We start from the raw sequence: 25,169 nt of genomic DNA, 5'->3' as shown, positions 1-25,169 counted from the left end.
GATTTACTATTGAGGGTTTTTTAAAACGTTACGAGGGTGTGTACTGGTTAATCAAAGGAAAAGACTGGTGCTTTGTTTTTTTCCCGGAATTAAAAATGAGCTTCACACGAATCATGCATGCCAAACGTGCCCTAAAGATTAAATCGCAAGACAAGCTGACGGGGAATCTATCTCTGTCATATGAATCATTTTGAATCCATCGTACCTCCAGCTGCCCTCCACCTTTCATTCTTCAGCTTCTCTTGTTGAAGGGGGGGGGGGGGGTCGAGGATTAGTCCGATGACACCAAACTTGATCCTGCAAAACGCAAAAAAGCCAATCGATGAGCAATAATAAGAGATGTATTTGCCATGAAATATTGCAGATCACTATTTCCCAACAAAACACTGGCAATACATTATAATGTGCATTTACAGGGATTTGGAAGGAATTTATTTTATTTTACTTTTTTCCCCCCCATCGAGCCACAGTTATTTTATGGTATTTGGTACTGAATCACAGTTATTTTAAGCTATGTGTATTTTTGCATTTTTCCAGCACAGGATAAGATGCTAGGAGCTCATTAGGTACAACGGGTGAATCCCTAATTCATCAAGTTGTCCCCAAAATATTATTTCTAACTAACTAACCGCTAGCTAGCTAACGCGCTATATTTCATTGACATACACGTGTAATTGTGACACGTGATCAGGTCTTTGTCTCTCCCTTCTGGTTGTATTCAGAATAACACGCATGCACTGTTGCTACTGTGCTTGTACACTTGCACAATATTGCAGTTTTGTGTAATGGATGACATTTTTTTGTTTTTAATTCCTGCTTCTGTCAAGCAAAAACCCAGTCAGAGGAAAATAGCGTCCTCAAAAACTTACGACCGCGCGTACTCGCGCGTCTTCACTCATATTATTTCATATTTATTCAAGAGATGTGCTTCTATTCATATTTTTACTGTAATTCTGCAGTTAGTGCATTGGTTTATGTCGCCGAGGTCATGTACCGACCTAAATCGAAAACCATATAATAAATACATCTTTGGAATAAAAACATGTAATAAATAGATAGAACCACAAGAGAGCAGCATTATGTCAGATATTAAAACCATCGTGCTGAGAAATATGGCATTATCCCTGCGCTTTTTTTTTTTTTTTTACATAATCTAAGTACTGAAATCATTAAATAAACATTAAGATGAATAATAGATAGATAGAAATAATATATTACTGCATGACTTACTTAATTATGTATTTATTATATTAGTAGTAATAGTGGTAGTATGGAGTACATTTTCCCGTTGTTTCCTCAAAAAGGATGACATTTATTTACGTTAGTTTTACACTTTTTAATCATGTACAGCTGATAAACATGTTAAATTGCATAAATCAAATTGACTTTTTTTCAGTAGTATTTTTTGGGGGAAGAAAATTGCTTTCCACCACTCCAGTAATAGTAGGATATATGATAAACAACATACATTTATACTTGCTTTCAAGTCATAATGAAATTTGTAATTAATTGTTTGCATTAAATGAATTACACAAAAAATTAATATAAGCACCAAGGCCGTGAGATAATACAAAACAACAAATGTTTGCTCAATCTGCATGACTGAATGAAGTTATAAGTCTGAAAATAATCAATAGTGAAATAAACAAAACTATTCCACTTTGCCAAAATGTGTTTCTTTATAAAAGCCGAATTCCCACAACCTTATTTGAACGCGTCTCCGAGCGCAAACAAATAAAGCCAAGATGGTCTCAACGCTCTGCCAAGCGCGCATACTTTCATAATAAACGGTAATAAAAAATGAAAAAAAACTGTGAAAACAAGGTCGAAATGTAGACCGGATTCTTATTACTGTTGGGCAAAAGAAAATGCCGCACTCCGCGACAAATTACCTCTCTCTGCCTCTTACATTTGCTATCTGTAAAAGTCTCGGGATATTTATAGTTGTCCTCCAATTCAACATCCTTATCAGATGATGGCACAGATTTGTAAGCAGGTTGTAAAGCGCCGCAATTTATTGCATCGACGTCGACAGCCCCCCCCCCCAACCCCGAACACCTTGCTTGGTCCAGTCTCCTCGTGGAGCGCACCGTCAAATCCCACAAGCGCCATAAATTCCGTCTTTACTGTTGACTATGGAACCGAAAAAATAATAAATCTGCGAGGAGTCTTGTACACGTAAATAGAGAGCACGAGAACGTACGTTGAAAAATAATACAATTAAAATTCAGAAGTCAGAAAATACGAGCTGGCTGGTATGTACAACATGACGAAGAGGGTTTGTTTCTTTCTGCAAGTGCGAGCGACCAGTCAGAAGCTGGAGGAAAACATCACCAATATTCATAAAGACACCTGGCTGTACTTTTTAAACATGCAACATTAATTGGACACCAAATTGCCCCAAGGTGTGATTGCGAGTGCGGCTGTTTGCCTCTATGTGCCCTGCGATTGGCTGGCAACTCGTTCAGGGTGTACCCCGCCTCCTGCCCGATGACAGCTGGGATAGGCTCCAGCACTCCCGCGACCCTTGTGAGGATAAGCGGCAAAGAAAATGGATGGATAGTTGTGGTTTTAGCGCTCTTCTAAGTTACCAGAACCAGGAGAACAATAATTCTGTAATTAGCCTAAAATGTAATTCAAGGCAAGGACGCACCTTTTAAAAGCACACACACAAAGTCACAGATATAACAGTGTTCTGTGGAAAATAAGAATGGCAACCCCAAGTGGACAAAAATGATACCTGCACCAACCGCCGGATCAAAATTTTGATCGGGTTACTTGATTAATTGATAATGAGAAGAATAATCCATTCTGCATCCAATTTCCTCAATATTAGATGAATTTGTGTCCAAATCTAGAAACGTACATGACGTATTCCATATCAGTCTATCAAGTACGTGTATTCCTCAGGAGATGTGCGGTTGTTTAAGAGCAGGAAATGAACTTATTAGCGCAGTCTCGTCGACGTCAACCTGGCGAACACGACCCTCGAGGCGTTCCTGCCGTATTGTCAGACTGCAGGTGTTGCAGCAGCGGTGTTGACCCCACGTTGACACGCTTGCCCCCCTGTTTCTCAGGTCCGCACTGTGACCTCTCGCCCCCGCCGGCGTCAGGCTGACTGACACATGCGCTTTTCCATAACAAATCAGGAGCAGACGGCAAACAAGTAATGAACCCGGGCGGCCAACCACAACTGACGTTGAAAGTTTTACGCTACATAAACTGTACATACAGTGCACATCACTTTATAACACAAAGTGGGTGTTCTAGCGTACCCCCACATACTTTGGGTTCGTGTGGCTTTGGATTTTCACACTGCACCGCATGTTAGCATGTTAGCGCAGGCTGTGTGGTTGATTTAAATGCACAACATAAGATGGTAAACCTTTATCTGAGAACGGCAATAAACAGCTTTGATTTTGATATTTATTAATTGACGATTGGCACGATTCAACGATTGAATGGGATTTAAACCACGAACTTGAGAACACTGCACCAGAGGCGCTAACCGCTCGCTAGCGAGCCGCCCCAAATCATGTACAGCTTCTACTGATTCATTTTAAGAACGAATTATCCTAAGGGCGGCACGGTGGCTCAGTTGGAAAGCGTTGGCCTCACAGTTCTGAGGACCCGGGTTCGATCCCGACCCCCCCCCCCGCCTGTGTGGAGTTTGCCTGGGTTTCCTCTGCGCACTCCCCCCCCCCCCCCACATCCCAAAAAGAAACACCAAATTGCCCCGTCGGTGTGATTGCGAGTGCGAGTGTTTGTCTCGATGTGCCCTGCGATTGGCCGGCGGCCAGTTCAGGGTGGCCTCCAGCATCCCCACAACCTTATCATGCCCATCCCCTTGTCAGGATAAGCAGCCAAGAAAATGGATGGATATCCTACAAAATCCATGAGAACAGACGTACTTAACATGCCGTTCCCAAGACGACACAACCAACCAAAATGTGTATTTTTCATGATTATTTGAAGCTAGAAATTTTCAATCTGACCCTCTAATAAGAAATAAATTCCACGACTTTGTTTGAGCGCCACCTCAGACCGGGGCTGAGCCTGAGCCCCCCCCCCCCCCCCCCCCTTTGAGTCTGACTGCGTCTCCACTCAAAAGTGCTTTAGGGTGCAGCCAGCCTCCTTGCTCCTTGCATCTCACTTACAGCGACGGGGGCGTGGGTGACTCGAGTGCCACGAGTGCTTTGAATAACAGGATGGGGGGGTGGTGGTGGTGGGGGGGAATAAAAAGGAATAAGATAACGGCCCGCGACCAGTCTTCCTGCAGCAAAGAGAAGACACAGGAATAAACCATGCCGGTCCCCGCAGGTACGCCGACGCGCAAAATGTTTGCTTGCGTTTTGGGTGTCCGAGATGCTCTTTATGAAGTTATTAAGTGGCGGGATGTCGCGGTTAACTTTTGGAAAGTCGGCGCAATCGTATTGTTAATTTTGAAATGTACATTTAATGTCGGTTGTTTGGAAGAAAAGATGTGATGGAGTAATCTGCTTAGGGTTTCCCAAACTTGGGCTCGGGGTCCAAAATGGGTCGATTTTTAACTGCTGATTGTCAGGAAAAAATTGCTGGAAGGGATTTTTATGGCTCTGCAATCACACACGTGCAAGCGTCTTATGTTTTGATAAGAAATGTTTCCATTTTGTGAAAGATATTTAGTTGGAGTGACGGCATGTCGATTGATTAGGTTATGGGAATACATTTTCAATTAATTTAGTAGGAACGATGTTTGTAAATGGAGTCACGAGATGAAAAAGTTTGTGAAAACCTGGCATTTTCAATACATAAGATTAAAAAAATGATGGTTTTACACACTAAATAGTACACGTTCAGATGTACAGTTGGGAAAGTTGATGATGGAAGCCATTTTTAATGCTATATCTGCCTTGTCCTCTTGAGGCCACAAATAATCCTTATGACATCATCGGGGTCACTTCGTGCCATCGACGAAAGATGATGGTGATAACACCTGCAAGTGAACCTGACTAAAAATGCGATCATTCCCCCCCCCCCCCCCCCGGGTGATGAAAAGAGTATAAAGGTCCCGTTCTCCAATATTTCTCAAGACAAGCGATACGTTCTCAAAGCGTCGTCAGTCGTCCTTCACCCCACGGGCGAAACCGCCACTTTGACCCAAAGAGCCTCTTAATCATCCAATATGAGAAATTGTCACGTGGGCCCGACCGCAGTTTTGCAGGCCAAGGTTGCGTTAACAATGTCGAGGCTCCACCCCCCCACCCCCAACATCTAATCCCCTCCACATCCGGCGCCGCCATGATTGGGAACATAATGGGCTTTACGCATTATTTCCCACCGGACTTTCCTGTAATCTCGAAACATTCTTCCTCTTCTTATCTGGGAAATATAACCACGTGCTTATTGGCCATACGCAGCCGGCGCGTTTGAATTTAGCTCGCCGGACATCCGCGCCGCCCACCGCTCTGGAGCGGAGCCCGAGTTCAACCGCCGAGCCCGCCAAGGATGATCAGCCAACGTTTGATTCCCCGCATGACACCGCTGGATGTTTAACATATGCAGTAAAATGTGATATTGAACCAAAAGATTAGCTCATTAGCATGAGAATAGCAGCACATTTCTGCTTTTTTTTTTTTTTTTTTTAAAGCTAATCCATCACGCCTCCCTCCTTTTACAGCCAGCTCCGGCCCTCGAGGCGCAGCCAAAAATAATCCCCGGTAACCCGTGACCTTTCCGTCGTCTTTTCCCCTCCCCCCTCCCCATCCGCTTAAGTTGACAAGAGTTTCACGCGCGCCGGCGTATTAGCCGCTGTAACGCTTGCGCGCTCACGGCTTGGGATAAGTCGCAACGTGCGCCATCGTTCTCTGATCTCAAGGTTCCCGTCAAGCTCAGCGCCGCTTGTCTCTCTTTTGATAATTATTCAGCTTTTGGGTAGGAAGTGCGTACATTTTTTTTAAACGTGCGCTACATAAAACCACACCGAGCGCCATTGTTTTTTTTTTTAACCTTAAATCGGACAAATATGAGAATCGAAACAATTTTAGGCCTGCCTCACTCGACGCGGCATCGGCTATAAATCTATATTTAGGTGATTAAGAAGATCATTTTAAGTGAAATTCATTTTCTCACATTAAGCCCCGGCAATGTCAAATTGCATTAGCGCCTTCATTTGTTTGGTCCGCAAAGCGACGCCCGCAGCTGAGCCTTAAATTGGCCGTACTTCAAGACGAGGCATAAATAGAAATGCAATTAACTCCTATTTAACAATTTCCGTCAACTATCAGCGGGTCCCATTACGCTCAACGCGCTCTGTAATGTTACGAGTCAAGTCAATTCATGTTGTTATTATTATTATTATTGTAAGTTAACTGAATAATAACAACAAGCAGCCAATCAACGGCAAGACACATTTACAATATTTCTGTTTTTGATATTAAATAGTCAATTGGCAAGTTGCAACATGTGACATTTAATTTAAATACCCCCCCAAAACAATTCCAGAGTGAGTGATTTTGGTTATTTTTAAAATATTTCTTATTTTTAGCGCTCAGTCTGCCCCTTACAGCAAGAAGTTAAATATGGGCTCACAAAAGCCAATAAAAAAAAAATAAAAAAATGTCCTTGTGACATTTTGGTGCATACAAAAGCTTTAAACGGCTCTTGAGAAAAATGATGAGGCCGCTAAAATAAAATATTTGGATTGGGATTTGACTCGTAGTCCTACATCTACCCGTAAATAGCAAAAAAAAAAGAGAGAGAGAGAGAATGGTCATGTTGCTGCAGACTGTTATTTGAATCATATTAAAATGGATGAAAAAAATGTATGCCTAGTGAGTGTCTGTTAAATATTACATAAAGTGCATAATTGGGAACAGCAAATAGATGGTCCACAAGCAAAATTGTCACGCGGTAGCAGCAAATATTAGCGGCTATCGCGGCAACAGAACTGTCCAGACTGGTCCAAGATTGTCGCCATGGCAACAACAGACGCCGTTCCGCCTTTGCTTGCGGCCTGATAGAGCCAGATGACATTTATATCTGCATACATATTGTATCTAGAATCTATGTTCAAATTCACGTAAATATGGCATAACTCATAACTCTGGAAAAACAGCCCTGAAATACAACAGATTTGAAATCCGAGGTATCAAAGAATATACAGAATATGGAAACTCTTCATTAATGGCTAAGACTTTTCCATAAAATTCAGAAAGGGCACATTAAAATAAAACTTGGACTGTACGCATCATAACAAGATGGTTTCACATCTGTTTGGAAGCACATCGACAATTTGGCAGACTGGCCCAAATATTATATGGCGTATTAAATCGTGGGCAATTTTCTGGGCGGAGGCATTTTACAAGCTTTCTTTCAGAGAACATAAAGCAATGCCAAGATAACCACAAAAGCGGAAAGCATTTTCTCAATATATGTCAAAAAATGACTTATTCGATTTTATTGGGGGGAAAAATAGCCACACTGAACAGAAAATTCACAAATAATGTAATAATAAACAAAGGCATATATCGTTTATCCTCTGCGAAGAACCACAAATATTACTGCAGCTTACTGATGAGTGACGGTCTCCATGCATAGCCAGCCATATGGCGATATTATACTGGCCTCAAGTGGCCATTGCGCGCACAGCAGAAGGAGCAGCATCATGTCAACTGAATTGGGGCAAAAATTGTGGCGAAAACTGTTTGAAAATCATTAATATGTGTAGATGGACAATATTGTCGAGCTTTGTGTAGTGGGGGGACACCTACACACCAGTTTTTTTTTTTTTTTTTTTTAATAACATAAGTGTGGCCCTCGCATTACCGCTCTAACATTCAATTTTGACAACAGCCGCTTCATCTTAAACACGACGCCAGGCGATCGGCATTCTTGGAACCGCCTTATCCCAATTTGCAACCGCGACGGTGTAAATTTATGAAGGGTGAGCGAGGTGGAATTTGTGCAGCTATTTAAGGAGACGGTCCCAAAAAAAAAAAAAAATAAAAATAAGCGCGGTTTCTCTGTAGGGAAGTCATGAGACACCCTCGTTGGCCTTTACGGGTTCCTGCACTGACCCCTCAGAGGGGAGTTTGGTATTTAATATGTTTCCATTTCCAGCTTCCTTATGTCTTGACAGTCGCACCCGCCGTTTTCAAACGGACTTCTTTGGTTTTAATGCGTTAAAAGAATAGCGACCAAATCCTCAAGTCATGTGACTTGCTCAAGACGGGCTGTTGTATAAATTTGTGTTATGTTAAGACACTATAAGACGTGACCATTTCATAGAATGTCAACTGGATTTACGAACATACATCAAGTTATTCGAGACACTAGCATCTGTCACCTTGTGAAACCGACATATGTTCGGTTCTTGGATTCCCATAGTTCTTCTGGGCCCAAGTGGAACAAAATACAATAAGCCTCGATGTTAGCACAACAACGATTACAGTTGGGTAATATTTTTTTCAGTTAAAAAGGAAGGTACTGGTTTATCTGATTCTAATGACGAAGGATTTGGTGGCGTTTAGGCAGACACCAGGGCTCCGTTCTCGTCCCCTTGTAAAATGGCTTGGATTCACTGTACATAAAAGCTGATTCTAATGACGTTGAAGGATTTGGTGGCGTTTAGGCAGGCACCAGGGGTCCGTTCCCGTCCCCTTGTAAAATGGCTTGGATTCACTGTACATAAAAGCTAATAAAAATAAAGTGCGTAAGTCTTTTGTAGTATTAGGGAGGATAAACGCTGCATTCTACTCATGTGTTGCCTCTGTTTTTCCTCCAGCAGCGAAAGCGGAGGCGCAGGGTAAGTCAGCCGCACGCCTCCGTTTATCTTCTGACCTCTTGTGCGCTTTTCTCGACCGCAATATAGCTCACACGTTTCCACTTTTGCACTTTCCTCACCTCGGCCGTGTCGAGCCACGAGGCGCTTTCCGGTGGCCTCCTTAATTGACTGGCACCGGCGTTGTTTATTTGCCAAATCGTCCTCTCGTTCCTTCTATTCGGCGACCCTGTCAGACTTTAAATTCGCAGTCGTGGTAATAACGACGTAGTGGCGCACAGAAAGCCCAGTGACAAAAATGTTGCTAAGCCTCGTGTGATACTTGGCTACATGTAGTATTTATTTTTTGGTGTGCGCCTCTCTGAACTATATTTGTTCAGCTGTTGAAGCCTCTTAACTTGTGTTTTTCCACTCTGGGCACTCGTTGCACATTGCTTTGCATTCACTTTGCAGTTTTTGCTAATAATAATAACAAACAAATGAACCAAAAAATGCTAGTTTTAGCCCCACAGGAGCTAGCAAAACACGGTTAGGGCCCGTTTTTTTCGTTTTTTTTTTTTTTTTTTTGTCTTTTTGTGATCTGGAGTTCCCTCTGATTCTTTCACTGCACTGTTTGCATTCCTTACAGGCACGCGGCAAACGATCTGTTAATTACCAAACGCGTTTTTACTGTTGAGCAGGTCTCTTCGTTAGCATTCCTGTAATTTAACCGTGCGCTTTATTTACGCAGCCACGCCACAGCAGGAAGCAGATGGGCAGGCACCCGCCACGAGATAATATTGGCACTTTCCTCGCAGCTTTCTCAGAAACTCTCGCCACGTACAAGATTAGAACACGCGTCGGCTAATTCTCTTTTGTTTTCTATAGACGTACCTCCCACCCCCGCCTGCCGACGGAGGCGTGTACGGCACATTAAATGCGGCCATTCGTCCCCGATGCATAGTCCGCATAATCCTGTATTATAATGTATTCTCACAGAAGTGTATACATATGCCTTCCGGTGTGGAAATGACGTGATTCTCTCACCACGGAGCGTGTCCGTCGTCACTTGTTTGCAGGTGTGCCACAGATGGTTCTCTTTAAAAAAAAAATTATAATAATAATGTCCCCTGGATATTTTGACTTGTTTCCCCTTAAAGTGTGCACTTTGGTTTTACGGTAGACTCTACAGTACATAAGAAGGAACACAAGTGGTTATACGACAATTGTTGGACTTCAAAATGCTTCACTTTGTGTTTTTAGGCATACACCCCCCCCCCCCAAAAAAAAAAAAAATTCCATTGCTTTTCATAGGGAAAGATGATTTGAGATACAAGTTTTGGGCGTTACAACTACAATTGCTGTTAACTCGTATCTCAAAGCAACACTACACTCACATGATTAACATAGCGTGAAATTGTATATATTTATATATGATATTTGAGGACTGCCTGCGTGGGTTTTCTCCGGGCACTCCGGTTTCCTCCTGCATCCCAAAAACATGCAACATTAACTGGACACTCTAAATTGCCCCTAGGCGCGATTGCAAGTGCGGCTGTTTGTCTCGATGTGCCCTGCGATTGGCCGGCAACCGGTTTGGGGTTGCCTGTTGACAGCTGGGATAGGCTCCAGCACTCCCCGCGACCCCCTTGAGGATAAGCGGCAAAGAAAATAGACGTATATTTAGGGACGTGAAGGGAATCCTTGGGCTCAGCTGATTGACAGCGGCAACTGGAAAGAGTCGGTCTGAGTTTGCAGAAAGCCCGACCACGGCACGCCGCAAACTTTTGCGGCGCGTCGAATAGATTTGATAAAATGTAGGCTGATGTCACGGAGATGATCTTGCGTCACTTCACGTAGGAGGATTTCAGCCCTCCTGTTTTATGTCGGTTTGATCTCCAGAGTAGTAATTGCACCAGTTGTCAGTGTGTCTCTCCCTCCGGGGTAGAGTCGACAGTTGCAAGTTCTTACATGCCAAGGTTGTTTAAAGCCTTGCCCGCCGGGTTAAAGTGTAAGAATGTGGGTTGAGGGGTCATATTCCTCCCCACGGTTTGGGTAACGACCCCGCAACCATCTGCCAGCTAAGCTCGAATTAAAATACACAGCATACCGTAGGCTATAATTGATTTACGAAGGAAACAGCAAACGAATGGTCGCAATCGGTGCTACAGGTGGTCTATAGCTAACATATTCCGTCCTACAGAAGTATTCAAGGTCATTTCAAATACGTATTTCATCACAAATGTGATGATTACAAAGAGCAGTAAATAACGTGAACGCTGCAGGGGAGTCTCAGCGTTGGATGGCGTTTAGTTGTCGGCGCGTGCAAACCGAGCATCTGCGTCCGGTCTTTTATTTTGTCTGAAATTTTAAAGTCAACGGGTGTTCTTGTTGTGTCGCTCCTCTCCTCTCCCGCCTGGTGCCCAACACGTTGCTCGTATATCTAAATGTTTGTAACCTTGCATTGCATTCACAAAAAGAAAACTTAAGAGTACCACCGTTGTGACCAGCTACAGTAGTGTAGCGGGCCTAAGTGTTCATCAAAAATGAGAGATGAGAAAGATACATCTGAACTCTACGGAATTAAATTCCATACCACCAAGGGACCCTGACTGGCACCACACTTTGAGAATCACTGTTATATTGCCAGACTTTTCATTACACTACGATAGTTATGGACTGCAGGTCCCGACAGATTTGAATTTAAAGTGGATGACTTAATCTATAAATCCGTACAATGAAACCTTTCCTGTGGCACGTTATCTTTATATTTGATCAAAAGAGAAAAAACTGCTATTGCAGTAGTCAAAGGACAGCATATAAGATGAAATCTGTCATGAGCACGGCCAGGAGGGGCGTGGCCTGGCCAACCCTCCGAGCGGTTTCATCTCTAAAACCTGTCGCCGGTCACAGCTGTGTCACAAGGAGCACTGCGATTAGACAATGTACTTAAATTGGAGTTTTGTGTTACTCCGCCACTGCACCATTATTCCCCAGTCGCGCTTTTGGCTCCACTCTTTAGTTGACTCATAGTTATCGGACATTGTTTCTCATCTTATGGATGCTGCCTTCCTGGACTGTGTTGTCGTGCACAACTTTCGTTTATAATAAAACCCACTGAACATCATGTCCTCGACTTGGAGTCCTGCATTTGGGTCCGCCCGTGGGCCGTTGGTTCGTGACAGAAATCCATACTACAGTATGGTCAACTGTCTCCGTTTCATAGTTTTATGTACCAAATGTTGAGTTCTAATGTTGTAGTTATGAAATGTTTGTCATACATAGTTGAAAATGTGTTTTGGACGCATTTCGGACTTTCGCACACAGGAGCATCATCGTCATGTCTTCCCAGGTGCTACGTTTCCTTTATCATTGCTGTTAAAAATGTATTTTTATAATATTTCAGTGGCGACAGAGCTCACCGGGCTCTTCCTGGAGAAGCCGCCGGATCAAGTGATCGCCGTCACAGGTTAGACAGATCGTAGACACCGGAAAATAGACGTCTTCACGCGGTAAGCGACGTTAGCGATTGCTGTCGTCAATGACAGGAATGGATCTGGTCCTCGTGGCAAAGGTGGACTCGAGCGCCCTGGTGAAGAAACCCACCGTCAAGTGGCTGAAGGGGAAGTGGATGGACTTGAGCAGCAAGGCCGGGAAACACATGCAGTTTAAAGAAACCTATGACAGGAACACTAAGGTGCGTCGGAGGGACAAAAATGGATTTGTATTGCTAATCGCGGCTGGGAGAAGTATTCACACTTTGAACAGATACCCGTGGAAAAATACAAATAAAAATCTGGTCTCAGTGCGAGTCTTTATTAACTTGCATAACGTTCAAAGTGATGAGGGGGAAAAAAAAATAAAATCAACGGACAAGCAATTAACTAATGAAACATAATTTTTAGGCCATGGATGGAATATCCTGCTTCTGTGAATCTGTTACATCATCATCATTAATACTCCTTCGGTCCTGTCCGCCCCCCCACCCCCCTCCATATACGTGACGTCCCCAAGATCTCGATCAATTAAATACCTCGATCGATTTACATATTTCTTCTGTTGTGTCGTCCTGGGGAAAAAACAAAAAAAGATAATTAGCCTATTTTGACACAATAAGGAGAACAAAGTTTTCAAATGCAGTGGCAGACATTATTGAAATCAGTTAGAAGAAAGTTGAACAATCTGACCTTGACGCCGCACGGAGCGATGACAGCGAGCGCTTCGGCTCGGCTCCCTCAAACGCTTTGTACTATCTCAAACAAACAATCCTTGAGAAGATGAAAGTCGCACATTGCGACGAGGTGAGAGGAGCGAGTGACATTTAGTCGTGAAGTTCGGCTCCCGTCTTACGCTTAAAGATGGTGACGGGCAACTCGGATTTGAATCAGTCGAAAGATGTGCACCGAGCAGTCAGGAAAGTCATGTCGGTTATCAATCCTTTATTTTTTTTTATGTTTTTTTTTTTTTTGTTTGTTTGTTTACCCCTCCAAGATCTACACTTTTGAGATGATGGTCAATAAAGTTGTCGTCGGAGACGCAGGTGGCTACAGGTGCGAGGTGACGTCCAAAGACAAATGCGACAGCTCCGTCTTTCAGATCTCTGTGGAGGGTGAGCGGAAAAGCTGAGCCGGCTCGCTCTGATGTTCCGGTTTGATCCGGCTCTAATGCGCCATCTCGGCAACTTCTCTCGTTTCAGCCTCCCAGCAAGAGGCGCATGCGGACATTTTGTCTGCATTCAAGAGAACGTAAGAGCATTTCATACACAAAAAAAGGTGGCCGAGAATTGTGGATGTTGTGTTAAGAACATACTGCATGCTTGAGTTTGATGTCTTTTCCAGAGCTGAGAGGGTATTGTGAATAAGGCTAGAAAATGTATGTATAAATTATATTTTGAAATAGTTGTGTTTCAATTAGCTGGCATAGTGCTTCAGTAGCTAATCCGTAGCATTTATTTCACCAACTATAGACGGACATATATGAGGGCAGCAGAATAGCGGTGAGATATGCCGTAGGTGTGTCAGAAGAATTTAAAGGTGGAGGTGGGACTGCATCAGGGATCCGTGCTGAGCCCCTTCCTGTTCGCGGTAGTAATAGATAGGCTGACAGACGAGGTAGAGTGAAGTTCCAGGGAGAAGAGATGGCGAGGGTGGACGACTTCAAATACTTGGAGTCAACAATACAGAGCAATGGAGAGTGTGGCAAGGAAGTGAAGGAACGGATCCAAGCGGGATGGAACAGTTGGCAGAAGGCGTCTGGTGTTCTATGTGAGTCTCCGCTAGGATGAAGGGAAAAGTTTATAAAACAGTGGTGAGGCCGGCCATGTTGTACGGATTCGAGACGGTGGAGCAGAACTTGAGGTAGCAGAAATGAAGATGTTGAGGTTCTCGTTCAGAGTGAGCAGGTTGGATAGGATTAGAAATGAGCTCATTAGAGGGACAGCCAAAGCTGGATGTTTTGGAGACAAGATTCGAGAGAGCAGACTTCGATGGTTTGGACATGTTCAGAGGGGAGAGAGTGAGTATATTGGTAGAAAGTTGCTGAGGATGGACCTGCCAGGCAAAAGAGCGAGAGGAAGACCAAAGAAAAGGTTGATGGATGTTGTGAGGGAGGACATGAGCACAGTGGATGACGAGATAGGCTTAGATGGAAAAAGATGACACGCTGTGGCGACCCCGTAGGGGACAAGCCGAAAGGAAAAGAAGACAGACGACGTTAACTCGTAGCTGATTACAAACATTCATTTGAGACGGGGTTTTTTTTTTCCACACTAAACATGAAAGAGACTTTTTGAAATCGGCCCATGCCTTGTTGGTCCCCACTAAATAAGAAAGTTGAGTCAAGTCATTATTTGGGTTAAGCAAGTCGTCAAGAACGTACAAGATGTACTCACACATTTGCCACTTTTGTGTTGTTGTCAGATGCACTAAAACATTCAGTCTCAGTTTTGTTTCACGGTCACAAAGCAGTCCGAGTCGCTTATCGTGAGCGCGCGTTTCCCTCCGCGCAGCGATGCCGGCGAGGATGAAGGCGACCTGGATTTCAGCGCTCTTCTCAAAGCCGCCAAGAAGTAAGAACGTCTTTGCTTACACTAGCGAGCGAGAACTCTCACTCTGTATAATTGTTTCATTTAAATGCCATTACCATTTTTTTTCCCTGTGACTGACAGGAAGAAGCCCGAAAAGGTGGAGGAGGAGATAGACGTATGGGAATTGCTGAAAAACGCCCACCCAAGCGAATATGAGAAAATCGCTTTCAAGTACGGCATCACCGACCTCAGGGGCATGCTGAGACGTCTGAAAAAGATGAAGGTGGAGCCCAAGCAAAGCGAGGGTGAGTCAGGTGGAGGCTGAAGCATAAGCTGGAAGACGAAGGACAGCCAGAGGAGAAACGGGAGAATCGAATTTCCACTTAGCGCTTCTTCCCTCGCGTTCCCAGCTTTCCTGACAAAACTGGAATCTTGCTACACGGTCGACAAAGGGAAGAGAATCGTCCTTAAGTGCGAGGTGATGGATCCCAACGCCCAAGTCAAATGGCTGAAGAACGGCCAAGAGATCAAGCCCTCTGCCAAGTACATCCATAAAAGCTCAGACACACTCAATCATGTCGCAGCCCCCTTTTTTTTCCCCAGTCCCCTTTTTGTTTTGTTTTAACTGTGTGTGTTAAACTTCCACAGGTGATGTACTCAAACAGTCGGACTGCAAAATTAGGCTGTAAATTAGCCAGTGAGCTCGGATGATGGCCAGCGCTTGACAAATTCACAGCTAAAATTATCGACTCCGCAAAGTCGTACTTTGGGCCGGCGCTGCCATCAGGACGTTTTATTTTTAGGCCCCCTCATAAGAAGCCTCCCAGAGGGCTCACTAAGTCACACTGCCAAGACGTTTAGGCTAATGCTGAAAAAAAAATAACATCTGTAATTCGACGTTTTACGTGAGGGAAAAAAAAACCTGGAATGCATTAAAACGTTTTTGCCAGTCCGGTGGAGTTGGTCGATCTGCAGGTCCCCCCGATGATCTTACAGTTTCATTTCGTCTTAAATCAAGCTTGTACGACATCTATTTAATGTTTAATACGTGTTTCAAAATCCCATCCAATATTAACTCGCCATTAGTAACGTTGGCACCAAAGCTCGAGCTAGCACAAAACAAGGAACGCGGCGGATAGTCCACCAATATTAAGAGCAAAAATATGAATACTCTTAAGTAGGTGTTCGGGTTACACACTAAGGCATCGGAGATATGAACACTCAAATCAAGAACAGATGCAGAAAACGTACTGATCCACATTATCTTCAAGGTACGTGATGGAGACAAACGGGAACATCAGAACGCTCACCATCAACAAGGCCAGCCTGGCCGATGACGCGGCCTACGAATGTGTGGTCGGCGAAGACAAATGTTTCACCGAGGTGTTTGTCAAAGGTACAGGTTGTTTTTTTTTTTCCTTCTCGGTCCTGTAATGACTGCGGAAAAATGGCGGGATTCTAAAATTCCTCCTGCGTTGTTTCCACACCCAGAGCCCCCCGTGACCATCACCAAGCTTATGGATGACTACCACGTGGTGGTCGGGGAGAGAGTGGAGTTTGAGATCGAGGTGTCGGAGGAGGGCGCCCCCGTGATGTGGTCAGTGCTACTCGAGTCTGATATGTGTTTCAATCAGTCTGTAGCGAATTAAGATCTTGTTTTTTTAAAAAAAAAAAACAATATTTTTGGTTGTTTTATTGGAAGACTGGAACGAATTAATGGAATTTCACCAAGGAAAGATGATTTTAAGCATGGTCACAGAACAAATGAGATGTCTGTTCCAAGGCACCCAAAAAAAATGCAGACATGAATATTAATACGGGGGACAAGATTTCATTTCATTCATATATCTGCGTGCTATTTGTTTCCAGGTTCTTCGAGGATCAGGAAATCTCAAAAGACAGTGCGTCCTCAAAATATCGCTTCAAGAAAGAGGGAAAGAAGCACACGCTCATCATCCAGGAAGCGACGCTGGAGGATATCGGAATGTACCATGCCTGGACTAACGGGGGGCACACCAAGGGAGAGTTGGAGGTGGAAGGTATTACTTGCGACATTTTCACTTGATACATTTTGAGGCCTTTTAAAGAAAAAATCCAAACTACTGTGGCCCAATAGGGTAATGATTCCCAAACATTGCGTCATGCATCCAATGTCACTTAACTGGTCAGATTTATACATTTTTAAAAATTTCAGTTCTATAGCCATCCCAGTGACGTAGACTGACAGGCACAACACTGAAATGCTCTTCCCCTACAATTAAACTGTCCAGCCATTCAAACAAGCCCAGGATCCAGTAAATTTGTGAGAAAATTGAGAAGCGATTATCATGATTTCAGTACACACCGAATACTCTGTTGCAAATACTGCCACGGGGATAATGGTTGCGGGCAAAATACCGTCCCGGATCAATATTCTCAATGTGCTTCACCAATGTGTCCAGAAAAACAATTGGAGGTGTTGCAGGACATCGCTGATCTGACAGTGAAGGCGGCCGAGCAGGCCATGTTCAAGTGCGAGGTGTCTGATGACAAAGTCACAGGGAAGTGGTTCAAGGATGGCGTGGAAGTGACGCCCAGCGAACGCATCAAAATCACACATGTCGGAAGGTACAGAGGAGAGGAGAGACGTTGTGAGACAAAAAATAGCGCACCTTAATTAAGATTGCTTCTGTCAGAGCGTCTCTCCGCCTTGTTCCAGGTTTCACCGTCTGATCATTAACGATGTGAAGCCCGGGGATGCTGGAGACTACACGTTCATTCCCGATGGATACGCTCTGTCGCTTTCGGCCAAGCTCAACTTCCTGGGTGAGGGAAACAAAAACATTACTGAGGCCATGACGGCACATAAATCTTAAACCGACAGGCTTTAAAACTCTTTATTTTTCTCTCTTGATGCAGAAATCAAGATCGACTACGTGCCGAGACAGGGTAAATACACTTCAGTTTCCTCGACTTCTACGTCAAATGAAAAGCTTTTTAATTAATCTTGTGCATTGATCACATTGTTAAAAAAAAAAACCCTTCAAGATCCTCCAAAGATCCACTTGGACACCACTGGTAACATGGTGTCCCAAAACACCATCATTTTGGTGGCGGGCAACAAGCTGAGACTGGACGTGGAGATCACTGGAGAACCGGCACCCACTGTGGTCTGGTCCAAAGGAGGCCAGGTAAGCCTGTGACATCTACTGACGCCCACTTACCCTTTCGACCTGAAGACTAGCTAATGGTTAGCGAGTTAACAGCTAGCTGCTAACCTGAACTCTCAAGCACATTCGATGATGGCCATGTCGCTCATCTGTCCTGGTTCCACCTTTCCAAGCCACACACACTCAAAGTCACAGATATTAAAGTATGGATCGTGAGGGGAAGCGAAGGAAAACTGCTTCCCACTTGCACATTTTATTCTCTGATAACGTCAAATTGAGTTTTACTCCATTAATCCATACATCCGAATTAATAACGAGGTTACTGTACATTAATATGGGATAATTGGTCATAATTGCCCTCTCAGGCAAACCATTTCTACCATGTAGAAGATAAATAAATCTGACATCCCTCCCCTGATACAACATACATGTATTACAAAATTAGACATGAAGTGAGGTGGATTTTTCTTTCCCCATACATACATTAGCTCGTCTTTACAGCGTCTGCTGTAACACGAAAAGCCAAAAATCAGATTCTCGCAGTGTGTCAGGGCAAGTGAATTTACTCCTCACGAGCACAAAGTTGATCTGCCCTCGAGCTTCTCTGGTTAGCCCGCTCTGAAATAGCTTTAGGACAAACATGAGCCCTTGCTTCTAAGCTTACAAATTGTATTTTAACTCTGATGCCTCAGAGACTAGCAGCAACTCGGTAGTGATAATGTCTGCATGTACTGAGCGTAATGCCCGGCAGTTCGACATGATGTGCTAAAACACGTTAAAATTGAAGAGAGAAAAAATGCTATTCTTGAGAATACAACATACCTGTGAAAAGGTGCCGTTTCCTCTCTGCTAGCCAATCACGGAGACTTCTGGGCGTGTGAGGGTGGAGAGCAAAAAGGATTTGAGCTGCTTCGTCATCGAGGGTGCAGAGCGGGAGGATGAGGGCAACTACACCATTGTTGTGACCAACCCCGCTGGGGAAGACAAGGCCGTGCTGTTTGTCAAGATCGTGGGTAGGTCGAGGCTGCGCTGTGATTAAAAGTCAAAATATTCCGATCGTTCAAGACATCTTGAGATGGATTTTCCGCAGTCAGAATCCCATGCTGATAGCAAGAACATTTGCAGACATTTCTGGCATAGTTGCCACTTCCTTCCATGCATTGTCACGATTCAAAAATGAGCAGTCGGTCAGGATTCAGGCTTTCTCCAGGAACTGCATTCTGCAGTTGGAAACCTCGCCGATGTTTGAATTTCAGATGTTCCTGACCCTCCTGAGAACGTCAAGTGCACAACAGTGGGAGAAGACTGCGCCACCATCGTCTGGGATCCTCCCAAATATGACGGTGGTGCAGCAATCAAGGGTAGAGAATGAAGACGTACTAAAATATGCACACGTCAGCTCTTTTCTTTTATTGATTTAGTTTTAATTCATCAGGTTATCTGATGGAGAGAAAGAAGAAAGGTTCTTCCAGATGGACAAAGCTCAACTTTGACGTGTACGAATCGACCACGTACGAGGCCAAGAGGATGATCGAAGGCGTCCTGTACGAGATGAGGGTGTTCGCCGTCAACAGCATCGGCTTGTCTCCGCCGAGTCTCGGCTCCAAGCCCTTCATGCCGATCGGTAGGCGTCACGGCTGCCGCGCTTCCTTTCCCTCGCAGGTCTTCTTCTCACGACTCAGCGGCTCTTTCTTCCTGCGACCCTCAGCCCCGACGAGCGAGCCGACGCGTCTGACGGTGCATGACGTGACGGACAGCACGTGCACGCTGAAGTGGCTCGCCCCTGAGAGAATAGGAGCCGGCGGCTTGGATGGCTATGTTATTGAATACTGCAAAGATGGAGGTCTGGTCCAAGAGCTACACTACTCACAAAACAGTTCTTCTTTCTGTGACTCTTCCAGTCTCTCATTCTCACCTGCTGATGACACTCCGACATTCCAACTTCAGGTTAAATAAGGTTCCCGTGCAAAGATCGCAGTTCATTTTTTGGTTCATCCCAAAATGCCATCAGAAACCCAAAAGAACATTTTGAGCTAGAACACTTGACAGATCCAAATCCAGTTTTGTGGAATGAATTTATTATCGTCCCCCTCCACCCCCACCCTGCAGATACTGAGTGGGTGGCGGCCAACATGGACCTGTGGGAAAAGCAGACCTATGTGGTGCGTGGCCTACCTGTGGGTGAGAAGATCAACTTCAGGGTGGTGGCAGTCAACATTGCAGGGCGTAGTCCTCCTGCCATCATGTCACAGCCCGTCACCATCCGAGAGGTCATGGGTGGGTCAATATTTTGTCTTTGTATGGAGATTTAGGGTATGAAAACCCTACATCTACTTGTAGTACAATTTTTAAAAAATGTTATTTGATTATTTAGAGCACCCTAAAATCCGCCTCCCTCGCCACCTGAGGACAAAGTACATCAGGAAAGTCGGGGAAAAGATTAACCTGACCATCCCCTTCCAGGTTTGAAAAAAATCAAACAGAAAAATCGAACTCTAAGATTTCAGATCCAATCAATCATCATCGGGACTCGTCTCGCAGGGTAAACCACGCCCTGTCGCAACCTGGCTCAAGAACGGGCAACCGGTGGACCCCAAAATCGTCAATGTCCGAACCTCCAACGTGGACACCATCCTCTTCATTCGCTCAGCAGAACGAGAGCACTCCGGAACTTACGAGCTGGTTCTGAAGATTGAGAACATGGAGGACCGGGCCAGTTTCCAACTCAGAGTTGTTGGCAAGTAGCCTTCCATTGTGTTCCGCGGTTTTTACATTTGCAAAAGCGCAATTGCATAACAGCGGCATTAAATATGATCAGAAAAGCCGGGGCCGCCTTTAAATGTGAGGGTGACCGACGTGTGGGGCTTTAACGCCGCGCTGGAGTGGGCCCCCCCAACCGATGACGGCAACTGCGAGATCACCGGGTACACCATACAGAAGGCCGACATGAAGACTAAGGTAAGGCGAAGACGGAAGGGGGAAGCCGCGAGGTGCACCGCTCTCGCAAGGCAATCTGGTCTTTCTCTAGGAATGGTTCACCGTCTATGAACACAACAAACGGGCGCACTGCACGGCGTCCGACCTCGTCATGGGCAACGAGTACATGTTCCGCATCTACAGCGAGAACCTCTGCGGCCTGAGCGAGGAGCCTCGCCAAAGCAAGAACACGGCTACCATTGCCAAAACAGGTCTGAAGTACAAATATTACATTATTTTGAAAAAAAAAAACATTTTTGCTTTTGTACCGCACCTAAAATCCTTGTAAAGTGAAGAGAAAAAAATATATAAATTTGAAACTAAATGTTGAAAGCCAGCGCTTGCTGGAATACATCCCACCGGTTCTTTGCGGGGATTTCTTACACTATGACAGTAAGGCGATCGAGTGCGCAAAGCCCTGGTTCACATGCTGGCTGTCATATCAGACTAGGACAAAAAAAAAAAAATCAGCAGTCCTTACTCATCTGACATACTCTGAGTGAAATGCGTGCACTCGGGGCTGACAACGAGGAACGAGGCACGCAAAAGCCTCAACAGCAGACAAACCGACGGGAATGTGCATTTTCGGGTAATAGGAATACCTGGCTAGCTCACTGCATGTCACAATAGCATTGGATAACCACAGATGCGAAGGAAGGCACTCGAGTTCTTATATACGGAGGGATGGGCGGCACATTCCGGAAGTCAAGTGCCACACTTTATGCCCCCGAAACATCCGGCGAACTGAAATGGTAAAATAATGCGGTAGTATATCTCCTAAATTCAACAGCTCTCAGTTTTTACACATGTTTTCAGGAGTTATCTTCAAACATATACTGTGCTACACATTTAGAACCACATATCTGAGATCTCTTTTCAGGGTACAGTATTTTAGTACCTTTCACTGTGTACTTTTTTTCTTCTAGCTACTTCAAGTTAAAGACTTAAAGGGACTCAGTCTTTACAATAACGTTTGGATCCCATCTTTTCCTCATATAGGTCTGGAGCTGAAGCAAGCCCCCTACCATGAGAAGGACATGTCCTGTGTGCCCAAGTTCACTCAGCCCCTCGTGGACAGAACTGCGGTGGCCGGGTACAGCACTGCCATCAGCTGCTCCGTCCGAGGCTTCCCTAAGGTATGTACGATCATGTTAATATGGCCTATGGAGGATGAATCATATAGCGCCGGCGCCATTTGTCAAATGCAATCTGAAGGAGTAGTCAGAAGACGTGCGGATCTCCCCCCACGGTGACCTTTCTTAGGAAAGACTAATGGCGGCTCGGTCTATTCTGAGATGTTTCGTTCCGCCGGGTTATTTATCCGTTTCGCTCCTCAGCCCAAGATCGTGTGGATGAAGAACAAGATGATCATCGGCGAGGACCCCAAGTACTTGATGCAGAACAACCAAGGCGTGGTGACCCTCAACATTCGCAGGCCCAGCACCTTCGACGGAGGCAAATACACCTGCGTGGCCACCAACGAGCTGGGCAAGGACGAGGTGGAGTGCAAGCTGGACGTCCGAGGTTTGTAATCGCCTGCAGATGCCGCGAGATGGCGGCAAATCTGTTATTTCTGGCTGTGGCCTGAATAAATGAAGCTCCTCCCCTCACTTGAACAAAACAAGATGCCACAAACATCTCCGATCTGATACCGTGGTGCCTTCAGATGAGAAAAGAAAGAAAACATTTTTAAATAGTCCAAATAAAAATTAATTCGAAAATGCCATTGACGGGCTTTAGCCTGTCACTATACATCACTGGCATAGATAGATGAACAAAGATGTATCACAAACATTCCAAAGGTAGCAAGAATCCATTACAGCACATTACACGATGTCGCTTTCATTCCTTATTGGTGACAAAAAAAAAAAAAACAAACAGCCGCTTTTCTCTACAGACTACTGCAATAAAACAACACAGATAAACACAAAACTTGAGCAAAACTGGCATTTGTTGGCTTCTTGAATAATTGGGGACAACCTGGCAGGAAACAGAATACAATAGAATAGTACAGGACAGGGATGAAGGCAGCAGAACAGCGGTGAGATGTGCCGTAGGTGTGTCAGAAGAATTTAAGGTGGAGGTGGGATGCATCAGGGATCCGCCCTGAGGCCCTTCCTGTTTGCGGTAGTAACAGGTGAAGTTAGACTGGATTCCCCTTGGACCATGATGTTCGCAGAAATGAAGACGTTGAGGTTCTCGAGGACAGTGGGTGTTAGAGAGGAAGATGCAGGAGATAAGCTTGGATGGAAAAAGATGACGCGCTGTGGCGACCCCTAACGGGACAAGCCGAAAGGAAAAGAAGAAGAACGAGGTTTAAAAGCATAACTTCCGCACGTTCTCCTCGTTCTTGCCGCTAACGCAGATGTTTAACCGAAACAAGGCGAGCAAATATTGAGCTTGTACTGCATGCGAGCGCTGACCGTAAACATGCTCAACTCAAGACGCGTCCGTTAAGTCGGTACTAATCTGTTTACACGCCACCTGTAGCTGCATCCCCGTAATGATTTCCGAGCGTGGTGGGGGAGCATATCAATAACGTCTCGCTTCATCTCGTTGGTCACTTATGTTGTTGCAAATACAGATATACATAAACATAAACAAGAGGAGATGGCGCCAGATACATTTTGGCCGAATGGCTTTCACGATCCCCCGTGAACGTCTCGAGAGTACATTTTGAACCTTACCCGGAGAAAATAATCCACTTTTTTTTTTTTTTTTGTTTCCTCATTTATTTTGATTGACACTGTCGGAGAGGTATTACATTGTACAATATTTGCATTATTGTTTTTATAACAATAGATATTGCGGTGCCGCGGAACTCATTTAGCTGAACGAGGTAACCGAAGCAAATTGAGCTATCATACTTTGAAATGTATCATTTTGCCCCGTGATATTGTGTGGGTGTACCTAATAAAGTAACGTGAATATATGACGCATTCAAGGAAAGTTTAAAAGCGCTCTTGAATGAACGAGCAGATTAAAAGATGGCAGGCAGGGCAGTAACTGTAGTGTAATCAGTACTTGTAATACTTTACTTTGGACAAATGTCAATCATCTTTCGTGCTCTGCGACAGCTCCTGTGGATCCAAACCAGGACTAAGAAAAGGAAGAAGCCACGCCCGCTCAAGTGTGAGCTGCGAAATGCAGACAGTCATCAAGAAACCAATAAAAAGAAACATAAAATAAAAAAATACACATGTATGTGTGCTGTACTTGGTCGTACTTCATTTGCAAATAATTGTTTTGTTTATATCTGTTTTGGAATAGGGTCATAATCATGTCATAAGCACTATACGGAAGATTGTGGAAAACGCAGGTTTTCTCAACGGAGAAATTTTCTTACCTGCTATGAAGAAAATGTGGGTTTCTATGGTAAAAACATAACCTATTTGGGCTTATGGTGGACAAAAACACGTTAAAAATGTATCAGAATCTTATATAAGTGGCTTTGCATGACATTTACACACATCCGTACATTGATCACTCTCTTAAACTCTTTGTATATGAAACAATATGATATAATATTCGATGCACATGATCTTGGCATGTCCCACACTGCTTTGCTAACTGTAAAAAAATATTTAAATGATGCAAAATCCAAAAATAGTACATTGTTTTCTTACAAACTATATATTTTACATTCCTAATCATATTGAACATTTTTCTGAAATTGCTGTCCACCCTGTCACAAATGGTGCAACGGCCCCTTTAGGAAACCCCCTGTCATTTATTTTATGTATGTAGTTGGATGTTCTCTCGCTTAAGATATCTACTCTGTCACAGCAAAATATCTATTAATTTAACCCCCCAATTTTTTTTTAAATTATAAATATATTCGTTAAACAGTACTCAGTAAGCTTGCGAAATAGAAAGGAAAATGCCCAGAATGTCCACTCTGTCAGCAAGATCACATATTACATTTCAAATGGCATGACATCAACTTAATACAATAAAAATTAAGTTCACTGGAAAATGTCTTTTTTTTTTTTCTTGGGGGGGGGGATGAAATCTCAAAGGCACCTTTCCGCTATATTGACCTGATTCTCTAACCTCAGACGATAAGACGCAGCTTTTTTTGCGCAAGCAAGCGGTCGGTGAACGTCAATGAGGCTTCTTACTTAACCATTAAAATCTGATTCTGATTCTGCCGCCCGTTTAAGCCCAAACTGTTCTGAACAACAGCGCCTCCTGCGTCCGCAAGAACCCCGGCGGCACCTGTGCACAGATCCCCCAAAAGGTCATCCAGACGTTCCCAAAGTGGGTGATCTATTTAAAC

General features: G+C 44.3%; 1 protein-coding gene across 1 annotated transcript; it reads left to right on the top strand.

Moving 5' to 3' along the window:
* Positions 1-4,278: 4,278 nt before the first annotated feature.
* Positions 4,279-24,770, top strand: LOC133495613 (myosin-binding protein C, fast-type-like). The gene is made up of 28 exons (XM_061810476.1): positions 4,279-4,320; positions 8,765-8,785; positions 12,147-12,209; positions 12,289-12,437; positions 13,232-13,349; positions 13,437-13,485; positions 14,748-14,807; positions 14,907-15,070; positions 15,176-15,308; positions 16,037-16,161; positions 16,257-16,362; positions 16,635-16,804; positions 17,207-17,372; positions 17,464-17,570; positions 17,664-17,693; positions 17,793-17,935; positions 18,768-18,927; positions 19,171-19,275; positions 19,350-19,538; positions 19,623-19,757; positions 20,024-20,191; positions 20,289-20,377; positions 20,456-20,651; positions 20,733-20,872; positions 20,943-21,102; positions 21,890-22,026; positions 22,228-22,414; positions 23,968-24,770. Exons 1-28 carry the CDS (start codon positions 4,305-4,307, stop codon positions 23,991-23,993), a joined length of 3,312 nt encoding a protein of 1,103 aa, XP_061666460.1. The 5' UTR covers positions 4,279-4,304; the 3' UTR covers positions 23,994-24,770.
* Positions 24,771-25,169: the final 399 nt, after the last annotated feature.

Source organism: Syngnathoides biaculeatus, chromosome 22 (genome assembly GCF_019802595.1).
Source record: "Syngnathoides biaculeatus isolate LvHL_M chromosome 22, ASM1980259v1, whole genome shotgun sequence".
NCBI lineage: Eukaryota > Metazoa > Chordata > Actinopteri > Syngnathiformes > Syngnathidae > Syngnathoides > Syngnathoides biaculeatus.
This window is presented reverse-complemented; position numbering and strand designations above follow the sequence as displayed.